The sequence below is a fragment of the Passer domesticus genome, chromosome 6 (assembly GCF_036417665.1).
Source record: "Passer domesticus isolate bPasDom1 chromosome 6, bPasDom1.hap1, whole genome shotgun sequence".
Lineage (NCBI taxonomy): Eukaryota > Metazoa > Chordata > Aves > Passeriformes > Passeridae > Passer > Passer domesticus.
The window spans coordinates 61,500,422-61,525,150 of NC_087479.1; the positions used below are offsets into that span (position 1 = coordinate 61,500,422).

The following is a 24,729-nucleotide window of genomic DNA, read 5'->3' on the forward strand; positions in this document are numbered from 1 at the left end:
CCGGCCCTGCCGACAGAGGGGGGCGGCAAAAGCCAGCTCCCGGCCTCTCAGCTCGGCAGGCCCACGAGGGCTTGGGCTGCTCTGCTGGCCTTCTCTGCCTTGCAGAATGGTTTCTTGGCTTTGGCCAGCTGGCTGGGGGGCGCCGGGTGGCCTTGGGGGATAACCGTAGCCGCGGGTGCAGCCCCTGCCTCAGCCTGGAGCCTGGCCCTAGGCTCTGGAAGGCAGCAGCGTGCGCCTGGACAGTGCCGCCTGTCTCCCCTAGGAACACACGAGTACAGCCCGCCCGAGTGGATCTGTCTCGGCTGCTACCACGGCCATGCGGCGACCACCTGGTCCTTGGGCGTGCTGCTGTACGTCATGGTCTGCGGGCGCCTCCCCTTCAGGGACGACCGTGACATCGTGCTGGGGCAGCTCTTCTTCTGGCAGCAGGTCTCTCCAGGTTGGTGTCCGGCCTCAAGAAGGCGGGCTTCGGCAGGTGGCGGCGCACAGCCCGGCGTGGCTCTCACGCAGCTCCCCGCAACGTCGATCTGCCCCCGAGGGCCGGCCGCAGCAGGTGGCTCGTGCCCGACGGGGTCAGCGTGGCACGCGCGGCCGAAGGAGGCGGCCGTGTCCCGCCGTGCCGCTCTCCCGCGCGGGGCAGAGGCGGTCGGTCAGCTGGCGCAGCTCTGAGCGCACGCAGCACGGCCCGGGCCCCGCGGGCGCCGGGGGCAGCTGGGCAGGAGCCTTCTGCCCGTGACCGGCGCTTTCTGGCCTCTCTCCCCAGAGTGCCAACATCTGATCCGGTGGTGCTTAGCCAAGCAGCCCGCGGACAGGCCTGAGCTGGAGGAGATCTTGCGCCACCCTTGGGTGCGGGGCAGGCGTTTTTGATGCCTTGCTGGAGCCTCTGCAGCACCCACTTACCGAGTCCCACGCAGGACTGAGGACCCGAAAAATAAAACAACGAGAAACCCATTGCGGTGTGTCAAGTCTGGTCCTTGTCAGCAACTTCAGCTAAAGAAACCTCTTGGGAAAAGGGGTAATCGGAGTGCTCCCTTCAGCCTTTGTCAAGCTTTCCGTGCCTTTCCTCCAGGATGGTACTTTTGTGTCTTCAAGCACAGGCTGTAGTGCGGGTAGGAGGGGCTTTACCGAGCCAAGAAAAGCAACAGTGAAACAACAGCTGCATTTCAACAAAGTGACAAGGGCTTCCTGGTGCTTTCTGAAGTGACACATGGGTCACTATGTGTGTGCATTCCAAGGGTCGGCGGGTGTCAGGGACAGAGACGTCTCCTCTCCAAAGCTCTGAGGAAGAGCCAGAAGCAGCAGAACATCATTTCAGGTTGAACCCCGATGAACTCTTCCTCCTTCTTTCCCTCCCATCGGCAGCAGGCAAATGCACACCAGGCCTCGTGGCTCATGCCAGATGCCTCTTCCTCCCCAGGAAGCCTCCTCCCAGCAAGGGAGGAGCCCCCCACAGCCCAGGACTCTCCAGCTCAGCCCCCCTAGAGCCAGGCTGCCGTCCCAGCCCCATTGCCCTGGGCCAAGCGGGGATTGGCGGCCGTCTTGGCCACAGAGACCACAAATAAATGGAGGCTCAAACCTCTGACAAGAGGAAAAGGGACAGCAAAGCCTCAGCTTGGACCATGAAGAGAGCAGCCTTCAGGCTGCTCAGGCAACTGCTAAGCAAGGTCCCCGGGGAAAATGTTTTTGAAGGTACTGGGGTCCATCAGTGCTGGGCGCTTTGGAAACATCACCTCCTAAGGGCACAGGAGCAGGCGATGCCCAAATGTCGGAAGCCAAGCAGGCGAGGCGGAAGGCCGGCTTGCCTGGACAGGCATCTTCTCTGGGAAAGAGGATGGAAAAAGGAGCTGTGTGCCCCGCGGAATCCAGGTCAGGAGAAGAATTCACAGATGCTTCTAGCCACTGTAGGGAGAAATTTGGTGTGGCGAAAGCGCAGCGGGACACGAAGGTGGCCAGAAATGTGGGGCACGATAGGAAGAGTGGTTTTAAATACATTATTGGGGGAAAAAAACACAACAAACAAACCATTGCCGAAATAACATTGTCCCCTTCCAGGACGTGGATGGTCACCTCAGAAACACGGACAGAGACACGGCAAAGGTGTTTAAGGTGCATTCTCTGCCTCTGTCTTCAATGCTCATCCCTCCCATCCCAGTGGAAAACATTGCACTGGAGTACCAAGGGACACTACTGCAAAGTCCTTGAAGAGGGCAAGCCCTGCTCAGCAGAAACCAAACCACCCCTGTCTGATGCACACCACTCCCATCCAAACCCAACATGTGCCAGCTTCAACGCTCATCCCTCCCATCCCAGTGGAAAACATTGCACTGGAGTACCAAGGGACACTACTGCAAAGTCCTTGAAGAGGGCAAGCCCTGCTCAGCAGAAACCAAACCACCCCTGTCTGATGCACACCACTCCCATCCAAACCCAACATGTGCCAGCTTCAACGCTCATCCCTCCCATCCCAGTGGAAAACATTGCACTGGAGTACCAAGGGACACTACTGCAAAGTCCTTGAAGAGGGCAAGCCCTGCTCAGCAGAAACCAAACCACCCCTGTCTGATGCACACCACTCCCATCCAAACCCAACATGTGCCAGCTTCAACGCTCATCCCTCCCATCCCAGTGGAAAACATTGCACTGGAGTACCAAGGGACACTACTGCAAAGTCCTTGAAGAGGGCAAGCCCTGCTCAGCAGAAACCAAACCACCCCTGTCTGATGCACACCACTCCCATCCAAACCCAACATGTGCCAGCTTCAACGCTCATCCCTCCCATCCCAGTGGAAAACATTGCACTGGAGTACCAAGGGACACTACTGCAAAGTCCTTGAAGAGGGCAAGCCCTGCTCAGCAGAAACCAAACCACCCCTGTCTGATGCACACCACTCCCATCCAAACCCAACATGTGCCAGCTATTGGGAAGAAGGAAACCGAATCCCAGTCCAAGCCAAAGCAGTGGGAGAACAATGAGCGGTCCTTGGCAAATGCCGATTTATTTAGAGCTGGGGCACAGCAGAAGTCAGTGAGCTGCTAACAAGAAACTCTTGCCGCCCTCAACAGCCAGCTCAGGAGAGCTCCCCAGAGACAGAGGAACTTCAACTCCCTTTGCCTCTGGAGGGTCTTCTCAGGCACAGAGTAGTGGGTGTTTCCAGCTGGTAATGCTGAAACGTCCTGGGAGCCGTGGGCTTGACACTGCTGGCACCAGCACTCGTCCTGGTGCGCCACTCGCTCCAGGGAACGATTCCTTGCAACGGGCTGAGCTCCCGTTCTTACTCCCACCGCAGGTTTTCTGCGGCCATGTCCGCCTTCAGCCATGAGCCGGTTCGGCTGATCCCTGAGGCGGGCTGGGCTGTGACGGCACAAAGGGGCTGAGGGCTGGCGTGAGGCAGGGCTGTGATGCCCCAGGGCTGTGCTGGCCGCAGCACTGTGACATCAGCGCGCTGTGGCTATTGAAGACGGGCCAGCGCCCGCAGCTGCCAGTGCGGTCGCGATGGGACGTGCCGAAGCCATGAGTGACGGTGGCGTCCTGCTGACTGCGCTGGTCCTGCTGCTGGCCGCTGTGGCTGTCTGGTGGGCCGCTGGCCACCGGCAACCACGGAGCCGGCAGACACGGACAGCAAAGAGGAGGAAGCGCCCCGGGTTCCGGCCCAGAGGCTTACGTTGGAACCGAGGAGCCCCTGTGGCTCCCAGGTCCCCCAGGCCTCGGGCGACTCTCCACAAGCGGCCACGTGCTCCCGCGAGCCCCCTGGGCAGGCCCTGCAGCTGCGGCCCCTGCGTGGCAGTGGCCCAGGAGCTGCAGGAACTGATGCTGCTGCTCTGGGATCGCAGTGGGACACGCGCGCCGCTCTACTCTGGGATGTGGCAGGCGTTGTGGAAAGAACTGGAGAAGCTGGTGAAGCGAGGCCACCTGCCCTGCTGTGGCTCGTTCATCTCCTCCAGGAGCCTCCGTCCCTTCTTGAGGCTGCTCCCAGCAAGATTTTCCATCCCTGGGAGAGCCTCAAGGCCTGCAAGGATGGCACAGCAGGGGAGAGCCGCCATCCATGCAGGAACCTCAGGCTGTCAGAGACCCTGCATGCTGCCAGGAGCCTCTGCTATCTCTGACAGCCTCCATCCCTCGCAGAGGCCCAGTGAGACCTGTCAGCCTGCAGAAGGTGCAGAGACCGGGGACAGGTCTCACAGCTCCCTTGGACTCGCGGACGCCAACAACACCGGCGTAGCCCTGACCATCGACGTGGACGGGGAAAGCCCAGAAGTCCAAATGGGAGCCCAGCCCGATCCGGGGGAGCCTTCTGAGGAGAAGGTGGCGGAGCAGCAAGCGTCCTGGAGCCAGCAGTGTCCATCCCACAGCTGCCAGGGCGCTGTGCCCCTTGTGTCAGCTGGTGACAGCCCAAGCCTGGTGGTGCAGACGAGCCTCCAGACACCAAGGAGGCTCCTCCACCTCCAGGAAGCTGTCCCACGGCAGCCCTCGACTGCCTCGAAGGGCTTTCTAATTGCAGGTGAGATCTCCTGAGGAGCCGTCCGTGGCTCCCACGGGGCTCTTGAGGGGCGCGGCCAGGCCAGGCCGGGGCCCCTGAGAGCAGCCTAGTCGCTGGCTGTTTCCAGTGCCTCTGATGGCACGGCTTCAAAAAGCCCTCCTTGGCTTGCAGCTGCTCCCGGGACGCCCCTGTGCCAAGCCTCGGGCTGTAGCCCCGGCGCTCATCAAGAGCAGAGTCCAGCCCACGACGCCGGGGACAGCGACGGTGCCGCCCTGCCCCGCTGCGCGGGGGCTCCTGCAGCCGCCCGTGCGCGCTCGGCTGGCCCAGCTCTGCTGCTCGCCGGCCCGTCGGCTGCAAGGCGGTGGCCGCTGCCCGGCGCGCGGCAGGAAGCAGGTGAGAGCAATGCGGCCCGCGATGGCCCGGCCCGCTCCACTCACGGGCACTTGGGGGCTTCCTGGCCGCAAGGTTGATGGCTCGCTCTCGGCCGCAGGGCAAAAGAAGAAGCCGCAGGAGCTGTACCAGCTGGGCCCGCAGCTGGGGAGCGGTGGCTTCGGCACCGTTTTCTCGGGCATCCGCCTCTCCGACGGGAGCCCGGTGAGTGGCCGCAACGGCCGGGCGTGGGAGGAGGGGCAACGGTGGGGAGGGGCAGGGCTCGAGCTCAGCCCTCCTCTTCTCGATGGCTCGCAGGTGGCCATCAAATGCGTGGCCCGGGAGAACGTCCTGCAGTGGGACGAGCTGGTGAGTGAGCGAGGCCAGCGGGACAGAGCGGGGCGGGCGGGGAGAATCCCGAGGCGCCGAGTGGGAGTGGGAGGCGGGGGATGGTGGGGGCCCTGGGCTCAGCCTGCGAGCCGCGGCATCGCGGGCCTGGGCGTGCCGAACACCGGTGGTGGGGCCGGGCAGGGGGCACCCCCGAGCATCCCCTGGGCGGGAGGAAGCCCAAGCACCAGGGAGGCTGCGCAAGGGGACACTGGGGCATCCCGGGCAGGGCGCAGCGCAGCCCCAGGGCAGCATCAGGCCTGCTGAAGGGAGGCACTGATTTTCTCCTCCTCACAGCCCAACGGCACCCGCGTGCCCATGGAGATCGTGCTCATGGAGAAGGTGGGCTCTGGCTGCCGCAACATCATCCAGCTCCTCGACTGGTTTGAGCTGCCTGACAGTTTCGTGCTGGTGATGGAGCGTCCGGAGGCATCGCAGGATCTCCTGCAGTTCCTGATGGAGCAGGAGTTCCTGTGCGAGGAGATGGCGCGCTGGCTTTTCTGCCAGGTGCTGGAGGCCGTGCGGCACTGCACCGCCTGCGGCGTCCTGCACCGGGACATCAAGCCGGAGAACCTCCTCGTGGACCCGGAGAGCGGCGACCTGAAGCTCATCGACTTCGGTTGCGGCACCTTCCTCCAGGAGCGGGCCTACACGTCTTTTGCCGGTGAGCCCACGGCCCGGGCCCTGCTCCCAGTGCCAGGCACTGCACATCCCCGCTCCCTGCTGGGCTGCGGCCTTCGGCCGGCTGCCCTTTGGCGCGGGGCAGATGCCGTGCCCCAGGAGCCGGCTGCCGGCCCTGCCGACAGAGGGGGGCGGCAAAAGCCAGCTCCCGGCCTCTCAGCTCGGCAGGCCCACGAGGGCTTGGGCTGCTCTGCTGGCCTTCTCTGCCTTGCAGAATGGTTTCTTGGCTTTGGCCAGCTGGCTGGGGGGCGCCGGGTGGCCTTGGGGGATAACCGTAGCCGCGGGTGCAGCCCCTGCCTCAGCCTGGAGCCTGGCCCTAGGCTCTGGAAGGCAGCAGCGTGCGCCTGGACAGTGCCGCCTGTCTCCCCTAGGAACACACGAGTACAGCCCGCCCGAGTGGATCTGTCTCGGCTGCTACCACGGCCATGCGGCGACCACCTGGTCCTTGGGCGTGCTGCTGTACGTCATGGTCTGCGGGCGCCTCCCCTTCAGGGACGACCGTGACATCGTGCTGGGGCAGCTCTTCTTCTGGCAGCAGGTCTCTCCAGGTTGGTGTCCGGCCTCAAGAAGGCGGGCTTCGGCAGGTGGCGGCGCACAGCCCGGCGTGGCCCTCACGCAGCTCCCCGCAACGTCGATCTGCCCCCGAGGGCCGGCCGCAGCAGGTGGCTCGTGCCCGACGGGGTCAGCGTGGCACGCGCGGCCGAAGGAGGCGGCCGTGTCCCGCCGTGCCGCTCTCCCGCGCGGGGCAGAGGCGGTCGGTCAGCTGGCGCAGCTCTGAGCGCACGCAGCACGGCCCGGGCCCCGCGGGCGCCGGGGGCAGCTGGGCAGGAGCCTTCTGCCCGTGACCGGCGCTTTCTGGCCTCTCTCCCCAGAGTGCCAACATCTGATCCGGTGGTGCTTAGCCAAGCAGCCCGCGGACAGGCCTGAGCTGGAGGAGATCTTGCGCCACCCTTGGGTGCGGGGCAGGCGTTTTTGATGCCTTGCTGGAGCCTCTGCAGCACCCACTTACCGAGTCCCACGCAGGACTGAGGACCCGAAAAATAAAACAACGAGAAACCCATTGCGGTGTGTCAAGTCTGGTCCTTGTCAGCAACTTCAGCTAAAGAAACCTCTTGGGAAAAGGGGTAATCGGAGTGCTCCCTTCAGCCTTTGTCAAGCTTTCCGTGCCTTTCCTCCAGGATGGTACTTTTGTGTCTTCAAGCACAGGCTGTAGTGCGGGTAGGAGGGGCTTTACCGAGCCAAGAAAAGCAACAGTGAAACAACAGCTGCATTTCAACAAAGTGACAAGGGCTTCCTGGTGCTTTCTGAAGTGACACATGGGTCACTATGTGTGTGCATTCCAAGGGTCGGCGGGTGTCAGGGACAGAGACGTCTCCTCTCCAAAGCTCTGAGGAAGAGCCAGAAGCAGCAGAACATCATTTCAGGTTGAACCCCGATGAACTCTTCCTCCTTCTTTCCCTCCCATCGGCAGCAGGCAAATGCACACCAGGCCTCGTGGCTCATGCCAGATGCCTCTTCCTCCCCAGGAAGCCTCCTCCCAGCAAGGGAGGAGCCCCCCACAGCCCAGGACTCTCCAGCTCAGCCCCCCTAGAGCCAGGCTGCTGTCCCAGCCCCATTGCCCTGGGCCAAGCGGGGATTGGCGGCCGTCTTGGCCACAGAGACCACAAATAAATGGAGGCTCAAACCTCTGACAAGAGGAAAAGGGACAGCAAAGCCTCAGCTTGGACCATGAAGAGAGCAGCCTTCAGGCTGCTCAGGCAACTGCTAAGCAAGGTCCCCGGGGAAAATGTTTTTGAAGGTACTGGGGTCCATCAGTGCTGGGCGCTTTGGAAACATCACCTCCTAAGGGCACAGGAGCAGGCGATGCCCAAATGTCGGAAGCCAAGCAGGCGAGGCGGAAGGCCAGCTTGCCTGGACAGGCATCTTCTCTGGGAAAGAGGATGGAAAAAGGAGCTGTGTGCCCCGCGGAATCCAGGTCAGGAGAAGAATTCACAGATGCTTCTAGCCACTGTAGGGAGAAATTTGGTGTGGCGAAAGCGCAGCGGGACACGAAGGTGGCCAGAAATGTGGGGCACGATAGGAAGAGTGGTTTTAAATACATTATTGGGGGAAAAAAACACAACAAACAAACCATTGCCGAAATAACATTGTCCCCTTCCAGGACGTGGATGGTCACCTCAGAAACACGGACAGAGACACGGCAAAGGTGTTTAAGGTGCATTCTCTGCCTCTGTCTTCAATGCTCATCCCTCCCATCCCAGTGGAAAACATTGCACTGGAGTACCAAGGGACACTACTGCAAAGTCCTTGAAGAGGGCAAGCCCTGCTCAGCAGAAACCAAACCACCCCTGTCTGATGCACACCACTCCCATCCAAACCCAACATGTGCCAGCTTCAACGCTCATCCCTCCCATCCCAGTGGAAAACATTGCACTGGAGTACCAAGGGACACTACTGCAAAGTCCTTGAAGAGGGCAAGCCCTGCTCAGCAGAAACCAAACCACCCCTGTCTGATGCACACCACTCCCATCCAAACCCAACATGTGCCAGCTTCAACGCTCATCCCTCCCATCCCAGTGGAAAACATTGCACTGGAGTACCAAGGGACACTACTGCAAAGTCCTTGAAGAGGGCAAGCCCTGCTCAGCAGAAACCAAACCACCCCTGTCTGATGCACACCACTCCCATCCAAACCCAACATGTGCCAGCTTCAACGCTCATCCCTCCCATCCCAGTGGAAAACATTGCACTGGAGTACCAAGGGACACTACTGCAAAGTCCTTGAAGAGGGCAAGCCCTGCTCAGCAGAAACCAAACCACCCCTGTCTGATGCACACCACTCCCATCCAAACCCAACATGTGCCAGCTTCAACGCTCATCCCTCCCATCCCAGTGGAAAACATTGCACTGGAGTACCAAGGGACACTACTGCAAAGTCCTTGAAGAGGGCAAGCCCTGCTCAGCAGAAACCAAACCACCCCTGTCTGATGCACACCACTCCCATCCAAACCCAACATGTGCCAGCTATTGGGAAGAAGGAAACCGAATCCCAGTCCAAGCCAAAGCAGTGGGAGAACAATGAGCGGTCCTTGGCAAATGCCGATTTATTTAGAGCTGGGGCACAGCAGAAGTCAGTGAGCTGCTAACAAGAAACTCTTGCCGCCCTCAACAGCCAGCTCAGGAGAGCTCCCCAGAGACAGAGGAACTTCAACTCCCTTTGCCTCTGGAGGGTCTTCTCAGGCACAGAGTAGTGGGTGTTTCCAGCTGGTAATGCTGAAACGTCCTGGGAGCCGTGGGCTTGACACTGCTGGCACCAGCACTCGTCCTGGTGCGCCACTCGCTCCAGGGAACGATTCCTTGCAACGGGCTGAGCTCCCGTTCTTACTCCCACCGCAGGTTTTCTGCGGCCATGTCCGCCTTCAGCCATGAGCCGGTTCGGCTGATCCCTGAGGCGGGCTGGGCTGTGACGGCACAAAGGGGCTGAGGGCTGGCGTGAGGCAGGGCTGTGATGCCCCAGGGCTGTGCTGGCCGCAGCACTGTGACATCAGCGCGCTGTGGCTATTGAAGACGGGCCAGCGCCCGCAGCTGCCAGTGCGGTCGCGATGGGACGTGCCGAAGCCATGAGTGACGGTGGCGTCCTGCTGACTGCGCTGGTCCTGCTGCTGGCCGCTGTGGCTGTCTGGTGGGCCGCTGGCCACCGGCAACCACGGAGCCGGCAGACACGGACAGCAAAGAGGAGGAAGCGCCCCGGGTTCCGGCCCAGAGGCTTACGTTGGAACCGAGGAGCCCCTGTGGCTCCCAGGTCCCCCAGGCCTCGGGCGACTCTCCGCAAGCGGCCACGTGCTCCCGCGAGCCCCCTGGGCAGGCCCTGCAGCTGCGGCCCCTGCGTGGCAGTGGCCCAGGAGCTGCAGGAACTGATGCTGCTGCTCTGGGATCGCAGTGGGACACGCGCGCCGCTCTACTCTGGGATGTGGCAGGCGTTGTGGAAAGAACTGGAGAAGCTGGTGAAGCGAGGCCACCTGCCCTGCTGTGGCTCGTTCATCTCCTCCAGGAGCCTCCGTCCCTTCTTGAGGCTGCTCCCAGCAAGATTCTCCATCCCTGGGAGAGCCTCAAGGCCTGCAAGGATGGCACAGCAGGGGAGAGCCGCCATCCATGCAGGAACCTCAGGCTGTCAGAGACCCTGCATGCTGCCAGGAGCCTCTGCTATCTCTGACAGCCTCCATCCCTCGCAGAGGCCCAGTGAGACCTGTCAGCCTGCAGAAGGTGCAGAGACCGGGGACAGGTCTCACAGCTCCCTTGGACTCGCGGACGCCAACAACACCGGCGTAGCCCTGACCATCGACGTGGACGGGGAAAGCCCAGAAGTCCAAATGGGAGCCCAGCCCGATCCGGGGGAGCCTTCTGAGGAGAAGGTGGCGGAGCAGCAAGCGTCCTGGAGCCAGCAGTGTCCATCCCACAGCTGCCAGGGCGCTGTGCCCCTTGTGTCAGCTGGTGACAGCCCAAGCCTGGTGGTGCAGACGAGCCTCCAGACACCAAGGAGGCTCCTCCACCTCCAGGAAGCTGTCCCACGGCAGCCCTCGACTGCCTCGAAGGGCTTTCTAATTGCAGGTGAGATCTCCTGAGGAGCCGTCCGTGGCTCCCACGGGGCTCTTGAGGGGCGCGGCCAGGCCAGGCCGGGGCCCCTGAGAGCAGCCTAGTCGCTGGCTGTTTCCAGTGCCTCTGATGGCACGGCTTCAAAAAGCCCTCCTTGGCTTGCAGCTGCTCCCGGGACGCCCCTGTGCCAAGCCTCGGGCTGTAGCCCCGGCGCTCATCAAGAGCAGAGTCCAGCCCACGACGCCGGGGACAGCGACGGTGCCGCCCTGCCCCGCTGCGCGGGGGCTCCTGCAGCCGCCCGTGCGCGCTCGGCTGGCCCAGCTCTGCTGCTCGCCGGCCCGTCGGCTGCAAGGCGGTGGCCGCTGCCCGGCGCGCGGCAGGAAGCAGGTGAGAGCAATGCGGCCCGCGATGGCCCGGCCCGCTCCACTCACGGGCACTTGGGGGCTTCCTGGCCGCAAGGTTGATGGCTCGCTCTCGGCCGCAGGGCAAAAGAAGAAGCCGCAGGAGCTGTACCAGCTGGGCCCGCAGCTGGGGAGCGGTGGCTTCGGCACCGTTTTCTCGGGCATCCGCCTCTCCGACGGGAGCCCGGTGAGTGGCCGCAACGGCCGGGCGTGGGAGGAGGGGCAACGGTGGGGAGGGGCAGGGCTCGAGCTCAGCCCTCCTCTTCTCGATGGCTCGCAGGTGGCCATCAAATGCGTGGCCCGGGAGAACGTCCTGCAGTGGGACGAGCTGGTGAGTGAGCGAGGCCAGCGGGACAGAGCGGGGCGGGCGGGGAGAATCCCGAGGCGCCGAGTGGGAGTGGGAGGCGGGGGATGGTGGGGGCCCTGGGCTCAGCCTGCGAGCCGCGGCATCGCGGGCCTGGGCGTGCCGAACACCGGTGGTGGGGCCGGGCAGGGGGCACCCCCGAGCATCCCCTGGGCGGGAGGAAGCCCAAGCACCAGGGAGGCTGCGCAAGGGGACACTGGGGCATCCCGGGCAGGGCGCAGCACAGCCCCAGGGCAGCATCAGGCCTGCTGAAGGGAGGCACTGATTTTCTCCTCCTCACAGCCCAACGGCACCCGCGTGCCCATGGAGATCGTGCTCATGGAGAAGGTGGGCTCTGGCTGCCGCAACATCATCCAGCTCCTCGACTGGTTTGAGCTGCCTGACAGTTTCGTGCTGGTGATGGAGCGTCCGGAGGCATCGCAGGATCTCCTGCAGTTCCTGATGGAGCAGGAGTTCCTGTGCGAGGAGATGGCGCGCTGGCTTTTCTGCCAGGTGCTGGAGGCCGTGCGGCACTGCACCGCCTGCGGCGTCCTGCACCGGGACATCAAGCCGGAGAACCTCCTCGTGGACCCGGAGAGCGGCGACCTGAAGCTCATCGACTTCGGTTGCGGCACCTTCCTCCAGGAGCGGCCCTACACGTCTTTTGCCGGTGAGCCCACGGCCCGGGCCCTGCTCCCAGTGCCAGGCACTGCACATCCCCGCTCCCTGCTGGGCTGCGGCCTTCGGCCGGCTGCCCTTTGGCGCGGGGCAGATGCCGTGCCCCAGGAGCCGGCTGCCGGCCCTGCCGACAGAGGGGGGCGGCAAAAGCCAGCTCCCGGCCTCTCAGCTCGGCAGGCCCACGAGGGCTTGGGCTGCTCTGCTGGCCTTCTCTGCCTTGCAGAATGGTTTCTTGGCTTTGGCCAGCTGGCTGGGGGGCGCCGGGTGGCCTTGGGGGATAACCGTAGCCGCGGGTGCAGCCCCTGCCTCAGCCTGGAGCCTGGCCCTAGGCTCTGGAAGGCAGCAGCGTGCGCCTGGACAGTGCCGCCTGTCTCCCCTAGGAACACACGAGTACAGCCCGCCCGAGTGGATCTGTCTCGGCTGCTACCACGGCCATGCGGCGACCACCTGGTCCTTGGGCGTGCTGCTGTACGTCATGGTCTGCGGGCGCCTCCCCTTCAGGGACGACCGTGACATCGTGCTGGGGCAGCTCTTCTTCTGGCAGCAGGTCTCTCCAGGTTGGTGTCCGGCCTCAAGAAGGCGGGCTTCGGCAGGTGGCGGCGCACAGCCCGGCGTGGCCCTCACGCAGCTCCCCGCAACGTCGATCTGCCCCCGAGGGCCGGCCGCAGCAGGTGGCTCGTGCCCGACGGGGTCAGCGTGGCACGCGCGGCCGAAGGAGGCGGCCGTGTCCCGCCGTGCCGCTCTCCCGCACGGGGCAGAGGCGGTCGGTCAGCTGGCGCAGCTCTGAGCGCACGCAGCACGGCCCGGGCCCCGCGGGCGCCGGGGGCAGCTGGGCAGGAGCCTTCTGCCCGTGACCGGCGCTTTCTGGCCTCTCTCCCCAGAGTGCCAACATCTGATCCGGTGGTGCTTAGCCAAGCAGCCCGCGGACAGGCCTGAGCTGGAGGAGATCTTGCGCCACCCTTGGGTGCGGGGCAGGCGTTTTTGATGCCTTGCTGGAGCCTCTGCAGCACCCACTTACCGAGTCCCACGCAGGACTGAGGACCCGAAAAATAAAACAACGAGAAACCCATTGCGGTGTGTCAAGTCTGGTCCTTGTCAGCAACTTCAGCTAAAGAAACCTCTTGGGAAAAGGGGTAATCGGAGTGCTCCCTTCAGCCTTTGTCAAGCTTTCCGTGCCTTTCCTCCAGGATGGTACTTTTGTGTCTTCAAGCACAGGCTGTAGTGCGGGTAGGAGGGGCTTTACCGAGCCAAGAAAAGCAACAGTGAAACAACAGCTGCATTTCAACAAAGTGACAAGGGCTTCCTGGTGCTTTCTGAAGTGACACATGGGTCACTATGTGTGTGCATTCCAAGGGTCGGCGGGTGTCAGGGACAGAGACGTCTCCTCTCCAAAGCTCTGAGGAAGAGCCAGAAGCAGCAGAACATCATTTCAGGTTGAACCCCGATGAACTCTTCCTCCTTCTTTCCCTCCCATCGGCAGCAGGCAAATGCACACCAGGCCTTGTGGCTCATGCCAGATGCCTCTTCCTCCCCAGGAAGCCTCCTCCCAGCAAGGGAGGAGCCCCCCACAGCCCAGGACTCTCCAGCTCAGCCCCCCTAGAGCCAGGCTGCCGTCCCAGCCCCATTGCCCTGGGCCAAGCGGGGATTGGCGGCCGTCTTGGCCACAGAGACCACAAATAAATGGAGGCTCAAACCTCTGACAAGAGGAAAAGGGACAGCAAAGCCTCAGCTTGGACCATGAAGAGAGCAGCCTTCAGGCTGCTCAGGCAACTGCTAAGCAAGGTCCCCGGGGAAAATGTTTTTGAAGGTACTGGGGTCCATCAGTGCTGGGCGCTTTGGAAACATCACCTCCTAAGGGCACAGGAGCAGGCGATGCCCAAATGTCGGAAGCCAAGCAGGCGAGGCGGAAGGCCGGCTTGCCTGGACAGGCATCTTCTCTGGGAAAGAGGATGGAAAAAGGAGCTGTGTGCCCCGCGGAATCCAGGTCAGGAGAAGAATTCACAGATGCTTCTAGCCACTGTAGGGAGAAATTTGGTGTGGCGAAAGCGCAGCGGGACACGAAGGTGGCCAGAAATGTGGGGCACGATAGGAAGAGTGGTTTTAAATACATTATTGGGGGAAAAAAACACAACAAACAAACCATTGCCGAAATAACATTGTCCCCTTCCAGGACGTGGATGGTCACCTCAGAAACACGGACAGAGACACGGCAAAGGTGTTTAAGGTGCATTCTCTGCCTCTGTCTTCAATGCTCATCCCTCCCATCCCAGTGGAAAACATTGCACTGGAGTACCAAGGGACACTACTGCAAAGTCCTTGAAGAGGGCAAGCCCTGCTCAGCAGAAACCAAACCACCCCTGTCTGATGCACACCACTCCCATCCAAACCCAACATGTGCCAGCTTCAACGCTCATCCCTCCCATCCCAGTGGAAAACATTGCACTGGAGTACCAAGGGACACTACTGCAAAGTCCTTGAAGAGGGCAAGCCCTGCTCAGCAGAAACCAAACCACCCCTGTCTGATGCACACCACTCCCATCCAAACCCAACATGTGCCAGCTTCAACGCTCATCCCTCCCATCCCAGTGGAAAACATTGCACTGGAGTACCAAGGGACACTACTGCAAAGTCCTTGAAGAGGGCAAGCCCTGCTCAGCAGAAACCAAACCACCCCTGTCTGATGCACACCACTCCCATCCAAACCCAACATGTGCCAGCTTCAACGCTCATCCCTCCCATCCCAGTGGAAAACATTGCACTGGAGTACCAAGGGACACTACTGCAAAGTCCTTGAAGAGGGCAAGCCCTGCTCAGCAGAAACCAAACCACCCCTGTCTGATGCACACCACTCCCATCCAAACCCAACATGTGCCAGCTTCAACGCTCATCCCTCCCATCCCAGTGGAAAACATTGCACTGGAGTACCAAGGGACACTACTGCAAAGTCCTTGAAGAGGGCAAGCCCTGCTCAGCAGAAACCAAACCACCCCTGTCTGATGCACACCACTCCCATCCAAACCCAACATGTGCCAGCTATTGGGAAGAAGGAAACCGAATCCCAGTCCAAGCCAAAGCAGTGGGAGAACAATGAGCGGTCCTTGGCAAATGCCGATTTATTTAGAGCTGGGGCACAGCAGAAGTCAGTGAGCTGCTAACAAGAAACTCTTGCCGCCCTCAACAGCCAGCTCAGGAGAGCTCCCCAGAGACAGAGGAACTTCAACTCCCTTTGCCTCTGGAGGGTCTTCTCAGGCACAGAGTAGTGGGTGTTTCCAGCTGGTAATGCTGAAACGTCCTGGGAGCCGTGGGCTTGACACTGCTGGCACCAGCACTCGTCCTGGTGCGCCACTCGCTCCAGGGAACGATTCCTTGCAACGGGCTGAGCTCCCGTTCTTACTCCCACCGCAGGTTTTCTGCGGCCATGTCCGCCTTCAGCCATGAGCCGGTTCGGCTGATCCCTGAGGCGGGCTGGGCTGTGACGGCACAAAGGGGCTGAGGGCTGGCGTGAGGCAGGGCTGTGATGCCCCAGGGCTGTGCTGGCCGCAGCACTGTGACATCAGCGCGCTGTGGCTATTGAAGACGGGCCAGCGCCCGCAGCTGCCAGTGCGGTCGCGATGGGACGTGCCGAAGCCATGAGTGACGGTGGCGTCCTGCTGACTGCGCTGGTCCTGCTGCTGGCCGCTGTGGCTGTCTGGTGGGCCGCTGGCCACCGGCAACCACGGAGCCGGCAGACACGGACAGCAAAGAGGAGGAAGCGCCCCGGGTTCCGGCCCAGAGGCTTACGTTGGAACCGAGGAGCCCCTGTGGCTCCCAGGTCCCCCAGGCCTCGGGCGACTCTCCGCAAGCGGCCACGTGCTCCCGTGAGCCCCCTGGGCAGGCCCTGCAGCTGCGGCCCCTGCGTGGCAGTGGCCCAGGAGCTGCAGGAACTGATGCTGCTGCTCTGGGATCGCAGTGGGACACGCGCGCCGCTCTACTCTGGGATGTGGCAGGCGTTGTGGAAAGAACTGGAGAAGCTGGTGAAGCGAGGCCACCTGCCCTGCTGTGGCTCGTTCATCTCCTCCAGGAGCCTCCGTCCCTTCTTGAGGCTGCTCCCAGCAAGATTCTCCATCCCTGGGAGAGCCTCAAGGCCTGCAAGGATGGCACAGCAGGGGAGAGCCGCCATCCATGCAGGAACCTCAGGCTGTCAGAGACCCTGCATGCTGCCAGGAGCCTCTGCTATCTCTGACAGCCTCCATCCCTCGCAGAGGCCCAGTGAGACCTGTCAGCCTGCAGAAGGTGCAGAGACCGGGGACAGGTCTCACAGCTCCCTTGGACTCGCGGACGCCAACAACACCGGCGTAGCCCTGACCATCGACGTGGACGGGGAAAGCCCAGAAGTCCAAATGGGAGCCCAGCCCGATCCGGGGGAGCCTTCTGAGGAGAAGGTGGCGGAGCAGCAAGCGTCCTGGAGCCAGCAGTGTCCATCCCACAGCTGCCAGGGCGCTGTGCCCCTTGTGTCAGCTGGTGACAGCCCAAGCCTGGTGGTGCAGACGAGCCTCCAGACACCAAGGAGGCTCCTCCACCTCCAGGAAGCTGTCCCACGGCAGCCCTCGACTGCCTCGAAGGGCTTTCTAATTGCAGGTGAGATCTCCTGAGGAGCCGTCCGTGGCTCCCACGGGGCTCTTGAGGGGCGCGGCCAGGCCAGGCCGGGGCCCCTGAGAGCAGCCTAGTCGCTGGCTGTTTCCAGTGCCTCTGATGGCACGGCTTCAAAAAGCCCTCCTTGGCTTGCAGCTGCTCCCGGGACGCCCCTGTGCCAACCCTCGGGCTGTAGACCCGGCGCTCATCAAGAGCAGAGTCCAGCCCACGACGCCGGGGACAGCGACGGTGCCGCCCTGCCCCGCTGCGCGGGGGCTCCTGCAGCCGCCCGTGCGCGCTCGGCTGGCCCAGCTCTGCTGCTCGCCGGCCCGTCGGCTGCAAGGCGGTGGCCGCTGCCCGGCGCGCGGCAGGAAGCAGGTGAGAGCAATGCGGCCCGCGATGGCCCGGCCCGCTCCACTCACGGGCACTTGGGGGCTTCCTGGCCGCAAGGTTGATGGCTCGCTCTCGGCCGCAGGGCAAAAGAAGAAGCCGCAGGAGCTGTACCAGCTGGGCCCGCAGCTGGGGAGCGGTGGCTTCGGCACCGTTTTCTCGGGCATCCGCCTCTCCGACGGGAGCCCGGTGAGTGGCCGCAACGGCCGGGCGTGGGAGGAGGGGCAACGGTGGGGAGGGGCAGGGCTCAAGCTCAGCCCTCCTCTTCTCGATGGCTCGCAGGTGGCCATCAAATGCGTGGCCCGGGAGAACGTCCTGCAGTGGGACGAGCTGGTGAGTGAGCGAGGCCAGCGGGACAGAGCGGGGCGGGCGGGGAGAATCCCGAGGCGCCGAGTGGGAGTGGGAGGCGGGGGATGGTGGGGGCCCTGGGCTCAGCCTGCGAGCCGCGGCATCGCGGGCCTGGGCGTGCCGAACACCGGTGGTGGGGCCGGGCAGAGGGCACCCCCGAGCATCCCCTGGGCGGGAGGATGCCCAAGCACCAGGGAGGCTGCGCAAGGGGACACTGGGGCATCCCGGGCAGGGCGCAGCGCAGCCCCAGGGCAGCATCAGGCCTGCTGAAGGGAGGCACTGATTTTCTCCTCCTCACAGCCCAACGGCACCCGCGTGCCCATGGAGATCGTGCTCATGGAGAAGGTGGGCTCTGGCTGCCGCAACATCATCCAGCTCCTCGACTGGTTTGAGCTGCCTGACAGTTTCGTGCTGGTGATGGAGCGTCCGGAGGCATCGCAGGATCTCCTGCAGTTCCTGATGGAGCAGGAGTTCCTGTGCGAGGAGATGGCGCGCTGGCTTTTCTGCCAGGTGCTGGAGGCCGTGCGGCACTGCACCGCCTGCGGCGTCCTGCACCGGGACATCAAGCCGGAGAACCTCCTCGTGGACCCGGAGAGCGGCGACCTGAAGCTCATCGACTTCGGTTGCGGCACCTTCCTCCAGGAGCGGGCCTACACGTCTTTTGCCGGTGAGCCCACGGCCCGGGCCCTGCTCCCAGTGCCAGGCACTGCACATCCCCGCTCCCTGCTGGGCTGCGGCCTTCGGCCGGCTGCCCTTTGGCGCGGGGCAGATGCCGTGCCCCAGGAGCCGGCTGCCGGCCCTGCCGACAGAGGGGGGCGGCAAAAGCCAGCTCCCGGCCTCTCAGCTCGGCAGGCCCACGAGGGCTTGGGCTGCTCTGCTGGCCTTCTCTGCCTTGCAGAATGGTTTCTTGGCTTTGGCCAGCTGGCTGGGGGGCGCCGGGTGGCCTTGGGGGATAACCGTAGCCGCGGGTGCAGCCCCTGCCTCAGCCTGGAGCCTGGCCCTAGGCTCTGGAAGGCAGCAGCGTGCGCCTGGACAGTGCCGCCTGTCTCCCCTAGGAACACACGAGTACAGCCCGCCCGAGTGGATCTGTCTCGGCTGCTACCACGGCCATGCGGCGACCACCTGGTCCTTGGGCGTGCTGCTGTACGTCATGGTCTGCGGGCGCCTCCCCTTCAGGGACGACCGTGACATCGTGCTGGGGCAGCTCTTCTTCTGGCAGCAGGTCTCTCCAGGTTGGTGTCCGGCCTCAAGAAGGCGGGCTTCGGCAGGTGGCGGCGCACAGCCCGGCGTGGCCCTCACGCAGCTCCCCGCAACGTCGATCTGCCCCCGAGGGCCGGCCGCAGCAGGTGGCTCGTGCCCGACGGGGTCAGCGTGGCACGCGCGGCCGAAGGAGGCGGCCGTGTCCCGCCGTGCCGCTCTCCCGCGCGGGGCAGAGGCGGTCGGTCAGCTGGCGCAGCTCTGAGCGCACGCAGCACGGCCCGGGCCCCGCGGGCGCCGGGGGCAGCTGGGCAGGAGCCTTCTGCCCGTGACCGGCGCTTTCTGGCCTCTCTCCCCAGAGTGCCAACATCTGATCCGGTGGTGCTTAGCCAAGCAGCCTGCGGACAGGCCTGAGCTGGAGGAGATCTTGCGCCACCCTTGGGTGCGGGGCAGGCGTTTTTGATGCCTTGCTGGAGCCTCTGCAGCACCCACTTACCGAGTCCCACGCAGGACTGAGGACCCGAAAAATAAAACAACGAGAAACCCATTGCGGTGTGTCAAGTCTGGTCCTTGTCAGCAACTTCAGCTAAAGAAACCTCTTGGGAAAAGGGGTAATCGGAGTGCTCCCTTCAGCCTTTGTCAAGCTTTCCGTGCCTTTCCTCCAGGATGGTACTTTTGTGTCTTCAAGCACAGGCTGTAGTGCGGGTAGGAGGGGCTTTACCGAGCCAAGAAAAGCAACAGTGAAACAACAGCTGCATTTCAACAAAGTGACAAGGGCTTCCTGGTGCTTTCTGAAGTGACACATGGGTCACTATGTGTGTGCATTCCAAGGGTCGGCGGGTGTCAGGGACAGAGACGTCTCCTCTCCAAAGCTCTGAGGAAGAGCCAGAAGCAGCAGAACATCATTTCAGGTTGAACCCCGATGAACTCTTCCTCCTTCTTTCCCTCCCATCGGCAGCAGGCAAATGCACACCAGGCCTCGTGGCTCATGCCAGATGCCTCTTCCTCCCCAGGAAGCCTCCTCCCAGCAAGGGAGGAGCCCCCCACAGCCCAGGACTCTCCAGCTCAGCCCCCCTAGAGCCAGGCTGCCGTCCCAGCCCCATTGCCCTGGGCCAAGCGGGGATTGGCGGCCGTCTTGGCCACAGAGACCACAAATAAATGGAGGCTCAAACCTCTGACAAGAGGAAAAGGGACAGCAAAGCCTCAGCTTGGACCATGAAGAGAGCAGCCTTCAGGCTGCTCAGGCAACTGCTAAGCAAGGTCCCCGGGGAAAATGTTTTTGAAGGTACTGGGGTCCATCAGTGCTGGGCGCTTTGGAAACATCACCTCCTAAGGGCACAGGAGCAGGCGATGCCCAAATGTCGGAAGCCAAGCAGGCGAGGCGGAAGGCCGGCTTGCCTGGACAGGCATCTTCTCTGGGAAAGAGGATGGAAAAAGGAGCTGTGTGCCCCGCGGAATCCAGGTCAGGAGAAGAATTCACAGATGCTTCTAGCCACTGTAGGGAGAAATTTGGTGTGGCGAAAGCGCAGCGGGACACGAAGGTGGCCAGAAATGTGGGGCACGATAGGAAGAGTGGTTTTAAATACATTATTGGGGGAAAAAAACACAACAAACAAACCATTGCCGAAATAACATTGTCCCCTTCCAGGACGTGGATGGTCACCTCAGAAACACGGACAGAGACACGGCAAAGGTGTTTAAGGTGCATTCTCTGCCTCTGTCTTCAATGCTCATCCCTCCCATCCCAGTGGAAAACATTGCACTGGAGTACCAAGGGACACTACTGCAAAGTCCTTGAAGAGGGCAAGCCCTGCTCAGCAGAAACCAAACCACCCCTGTCTGATGCACACCACTCCCATCCAAACCCAACATGTGCCAGCTTCAACGCTCATCCCTCCCATCCCAGTGGAAAACATTGCACTGGAGTACCAAGGGACACTACTGCAAAGTCCTTGAAGAGGGCAAGCCCTGCTCAGCAGAAACCAAACCACCCCTGTCTGATGCACACCACTCCCATCCAAACCCAACATGTGCCAGCTTCAACGCTCATCCCTCCCATCCCAGTGGAAAACATTGCACTGGAGTACCAAGGGACACTACTGCAAAGTCCTTGAAGAGGGCAAGCCCTGCTCAGCAGAAACCAAACCACCCCTGTCTGATGCACACCACTCCCATCCAAACCCAACATGTGCCAGCTTCAACGCTCATCCCTCCCATCCCAGTGGAAAACATTGCACTGGAGTACCAAGGGACACTACTGCAAAGTCCTTGAAGAGGGCAAGCCCTGCTCAGCAGAAACCAAACCACCCCTGTCTGATGCACACCACTCCCATCCAAACCCAACATGTGCCAGCTTCAACGCTCATCCCTCCCATCCCAGTGGAAAACATTGCACTGGAGTACCAAGGGACACTACTGCAAAGTCCTTGAAGAGGGCAAGCCCTGCTCAGCAGAAACCAAACCACCCCTGTCTGATGCACACCACTCCCATCCAAACCCAACATGTGCCAGCTATTGGGAAGAAGGAAACCGAATCCCAGTCCAAGCCAAAGCAGTGGGAGAACAATGAGCGGTCCTTGGCAAATGCCGATTTATTTAGAGCTGGGGCACAGCAGAAGTCAGTGAGCTGCTAACAAGAAACTCTTGCCGCCCTCAACAGCCAGCTCAGGAGAGCTCCCCAGAGACAGAGGAACTTCAACTCCCTTTGCCTCTGGAGGGTCTTCTCAGGCACAGAGTAGTGGGTGTTTCCAGCTGGTAATGCTGAAACGTCCTGGGAGCCGTGGGCTTGACACTGCTGGCACCAGCACTCGTCCTGGTGCGCCACTCGCTCCAGGGAACGATTCCTTGCAACGGGCTGAGCTCCCGTTCTTACTCCCACCGCAGGTTTTCTGCGGCCATGTCCGCCTTCAGCCATGAGCCGGTTCGGCTGATCCCTGAGGCGGGCTGGGCTGTGACGGCACAAAGGGGCTGAGGGCTGGCGTGAGGCAGGGCTGTGATGCCCCAGGGCTGTGCTGGCCGCAGCACTGTGACATCAGCGCGCTGTGGCTATTGAAGACGGGCCAGCGCCCGCAGCTGCCAGTGCGGTCGCGATGGGACGTGCCGAAGCCATGAGTGACGGTGGCGTCCTGCTGACTGCGCTGGTCCTGCTGCTGGCCGCTGTGGCTGTCTGGTGGGCCGCTGGCCACCGGCAACCACGGAGCCGGCAGACACGGACAGCAAAGAGGAGGAAGCGCCCCGGGTTCCGGCCCAGAGGCTTACGTTGGAACCGAGGAGCCCCTGTGGCTCCCAGGTCCCCCAGGCCTCGGGCGACTCTCCACAAGCGGCCACGTGCTCCCGCGAGCCCCCTGGGCAGGCCCTGCAGCTGCGGCCCCTGCGTGGCAGTGGCCCAGGAGCTGCAGGAACTGATGCTGCTGCTCTGGGATCGCAGTGGGACACGCGCGCCGCTCTACTCTGGGATGTGGCAGGCGTTGTGGAAAGAACTGGAGAAGCTGGTGAAGCGAGGCCACCTGCCCTGCTGTGGCTCGTTCATCTCCTCCAGGAGCCTCCGTCCCTTCTTGAGGCTGCTCCCAGCAAGATTTTCCATCCCTGGGAGAGCCTCAAGGCCTGCAAGGATGGCACAGCAGGGGAGAGCCGCCATCCATGCAGGAACCTCAGGCTGTCAGAGACCCTGCATGCTGCCAGGAGCCTCTGCTATCTCTGACAGCCTCCATCCCTCGCAGAGGCCCAGTGAGACCTGTCAGCCTGCAGAAGGTGCAGAGACCGGGGACAGGTCTCACAGCTCCCTTGGACTCGCGGACGCCAACAACACCGGCGTAGCCCTGACCATCGACGTGGACGGGGAAAGCCCAGAAGTCCAAATGGGAGCCCAGCCCGATCCGGGGGAGCCTTCTGAGGAGAAGGTGGCGGAGCAGCAAGCGTCCTGGAGCCAGCAGTGTCCATCCCACAGCTGCCAGGGCGCTGTGCCCCTTGTGTCAGCTGGTGACAGCCCAAGCCTGGTGGTGCAGACGAGCCTCCAGACACCAAGGAGGCTCCTCCACCTCCAGGAAGCTGTCCCACGGCAGCCCTCGACTGCCTCGAAGGGCTTTCTAATTGCAGGTGAGATCTCCTGAGGAGCCGTCCGTGGCTCCCACGGGGCTCTTGAGGGGCGCGGCCAGGCCAGGCCGGGGCCCCTGAGAGCAGCCTAGTCGCTGGCTGTTTCCAGTGCCTCTGATGGCACGGCTTCAAAAAGCCCTCCTTGGCTTGCAGCTGCTCCCGGGACGCCCCTGTGCCAACCCTCGGGCTGTAGACCCGGCGCTCATCAAGAGCAGAGTCCAGCCCACGACGCCGGGGACAGCGACGGTGCCGCCCTGCCCCGCTGCGCGGGGGCTCCTGCAGCCGCCCGTGCGCGCTCGGCTGGCCCAGCTCTGCTGCTCGCCGGCCCGTCGGCTGCAAGGCGGTGGCCGCTGCCCGGCGCGCGGCAGGAAGCAGGTGAGAGCAATGCGGCCCGCGATGGCCCGGCCCGCTCCACTCACGGGCACTTGGGGGCTTCCTGGCCGCAAGGTTGATGGCTCGCTCTCGGCCGCAGGGCAAAAGAAGAAGCCGCAGGAGCTGTACCAGCTGGGCCCGCAGCTGGGGAGCGGTGGCTTCGGCACCGTTTTCTCGGGCATCCGCCTCTCCGACGGGAGCCCGGTGAGTGGCCGCAACGGCCGGGCGTGGGAGGAGGGGCAACGGTGGGGAGGGGCAGGGCTCGAGCTCAGCCCTCCTCTTCTCGATGGCTCGCAGGTGGCCATCAAATGCGTGGCCCGGGAGAACGTCCTGCAGTGGGACGAGCTGGTGAGTGAGCGAGGCCAGCGGGACAGAGCGGGGCGGGCGGGGAGAATCCCGAGGCGCCGAGTGGGAGTGGGAGGCGGGGGATGGTGGGGGCCCTGGGCTCAGCCTGCGAGCCGCGGCATCGCGGGCCTGGGCGTGCCGAACACCGGTGGTGGGGCCGGGCAGGGGGCACCCCCGAGCATCCCCTGGGCGGGAGGAAGCCCAAGCACCAGGGAGGCTGCGCAAGGGGACACTGGGGCATCCCGGGCAGGGCGCAGCGCAGCCCCAGGGCAGCATCAGGCCTGCTGAAGGGAGGCACTGATTTTCTCCTCCTCACAGCCCAACGGCACCCGCGTGCCCATGGAGATCGTGCTCATGGAGAAGGTGGGCTCTGGCTGCCGCAACATCATCCAGCTCCTCGACTGGTTTGAGCTGCCTGACAGTTTCGTGCTGGTGATGGAGCGTCCGGAGGCATCGCAGGATCTCCTGCAGTTCCTGATGGAGCAGGAGTTCCTGTGCGAGGAGATGGCGCGCTGGCTTTTCTGCCAGGTGCTGGAGGCCGTGCGGCACTGCACCGCCTGCGGCGTCCTGCACCGGGACATCAAGCCGGAGAACCTCCTCGTGGACCCGGAGAGCGGCGACCTGAAGCTCATCGACTTCGGTTGCGGCACCTTCCTCCAGGAGCGGGCCTACACGTCTTTTGCCGGTGAGCCCACGGCCCGGGCCCTGCTCCCAGTGCCAGGCACTGCACATCCCCGCTCCCTGCTGGGCTGCGGCCTTCGGCCGGCTGCCCTTTGGCGCGGGGCAGATGCCGTGCCCCAGGAGCCGGCTGCCGGCCCTGCCGACAGAGGGGGGCGGCAAAAGCCAGCTCCCGGCCTCTCAGCTCGGCAGGCCCACGAGGGCTTGGGCTGCTCTGCTGGCCTTCTCTGCCTTGCAGAATGGTTTCTTGGCTTTGGCCAGCTGGCTGGGGGGCGCCGGGTGGCCTTGGGGGATAACCGTAGCCGCGGGTGCAGCCCCTGCCTCAGCCTGGAGCCTGGCCCTAGGCTCTGGAAGGCAGCAGCGTGCGCCTGGACAGTGCCGCCTGTCTCCCCTAGGAACACACGAGTACAGCCCGCCCGAGTGGATCTGTCTCGGCTGCTACCACGGCCATGCGGCGACCACCTGGTCCTTGGGCGTGCTGCTGTACGTCATGGTCTGCGGGCGCCTCCCCTTCAGGGACGACCGTGACATCGTGCTGGGGCAGCTCTTCTTCTGGCAGCAGGTCTCTCCAGGTTGGTGTCCGGCCTCAAGAAGGCGGGCTTCGGCAGGTGGCGGCGCACAGCCCGGCGTGGCCCTCACGCAGCTCCCCGCAACGTCGATCTGCCCCCGAGGGCCGGCCGCAGCAGGTGGCTCGTGCCCGACGGGGTCAGCGTGGCACGCGCGGCCGAAGGAGGCGGCCGTGTCCCGCCGTGCCGCTCTCCCGCGC

General features: G+C 63.3%; 2 protein-coding genes across 6 annotated transcripts in view; one reads left to right on the plus strand and one right to left on the minus strand.

Moving 5' to 3' along the window:
- The window catches only part of NELL1 (neural EGFL like 1), a 332,196-nt gene that overhangs the window by 62,527 nt on the left and 244,940 nt on the right, over nt 1-24,729 (minus strand). The window lies entirely within an intron of this gene.
- LOC135301974 (serine/threonine-protein kinase pim-1-like) lies at nt 17,507-21,392 on the plus strand. The gene is made up of 5 exons (XM_064422554.1): nt 17,507-18,237; nt 18,335-18,511; nt 18,583-18,717; nt 18,836-18,918; nt 21,360-21,392. Exons 1-5 carry the CDS (start codon nt 17,601-17,603, stop codon nt 21,390-21,392), a joined length of 1,065 nt encoding a protein of 354 aa, XP_064278624.1. The 5' UTR covers nt 17,507-17,600.

Excerpts from the sequence above, each read along its gene's own strand:
- LOC135301974 (XM_064422554.1), top strand. The coding sequence starts at position 17,601 with ATGGAGATCGTGCTCATGGAGAAGGTGGGCTCTGGCTGCCGCAACATC. Across the intron at positions 18,238-18,334 it reads GGTGGCCTTGGGGGATAACC|GAACACACGAGTACAGCCCG; the intron begins GTAGCCGCGGGT and ends TGTCTCCCCTAG. Across the intron at positions 18,718-18,835 it reads TCCCGCGCGGGGCAGAGGCG|AGTGCCAACATCTGATCCGG; the intron begins GTCGGTCAGCTG and ends CTCTCTCCCCAG.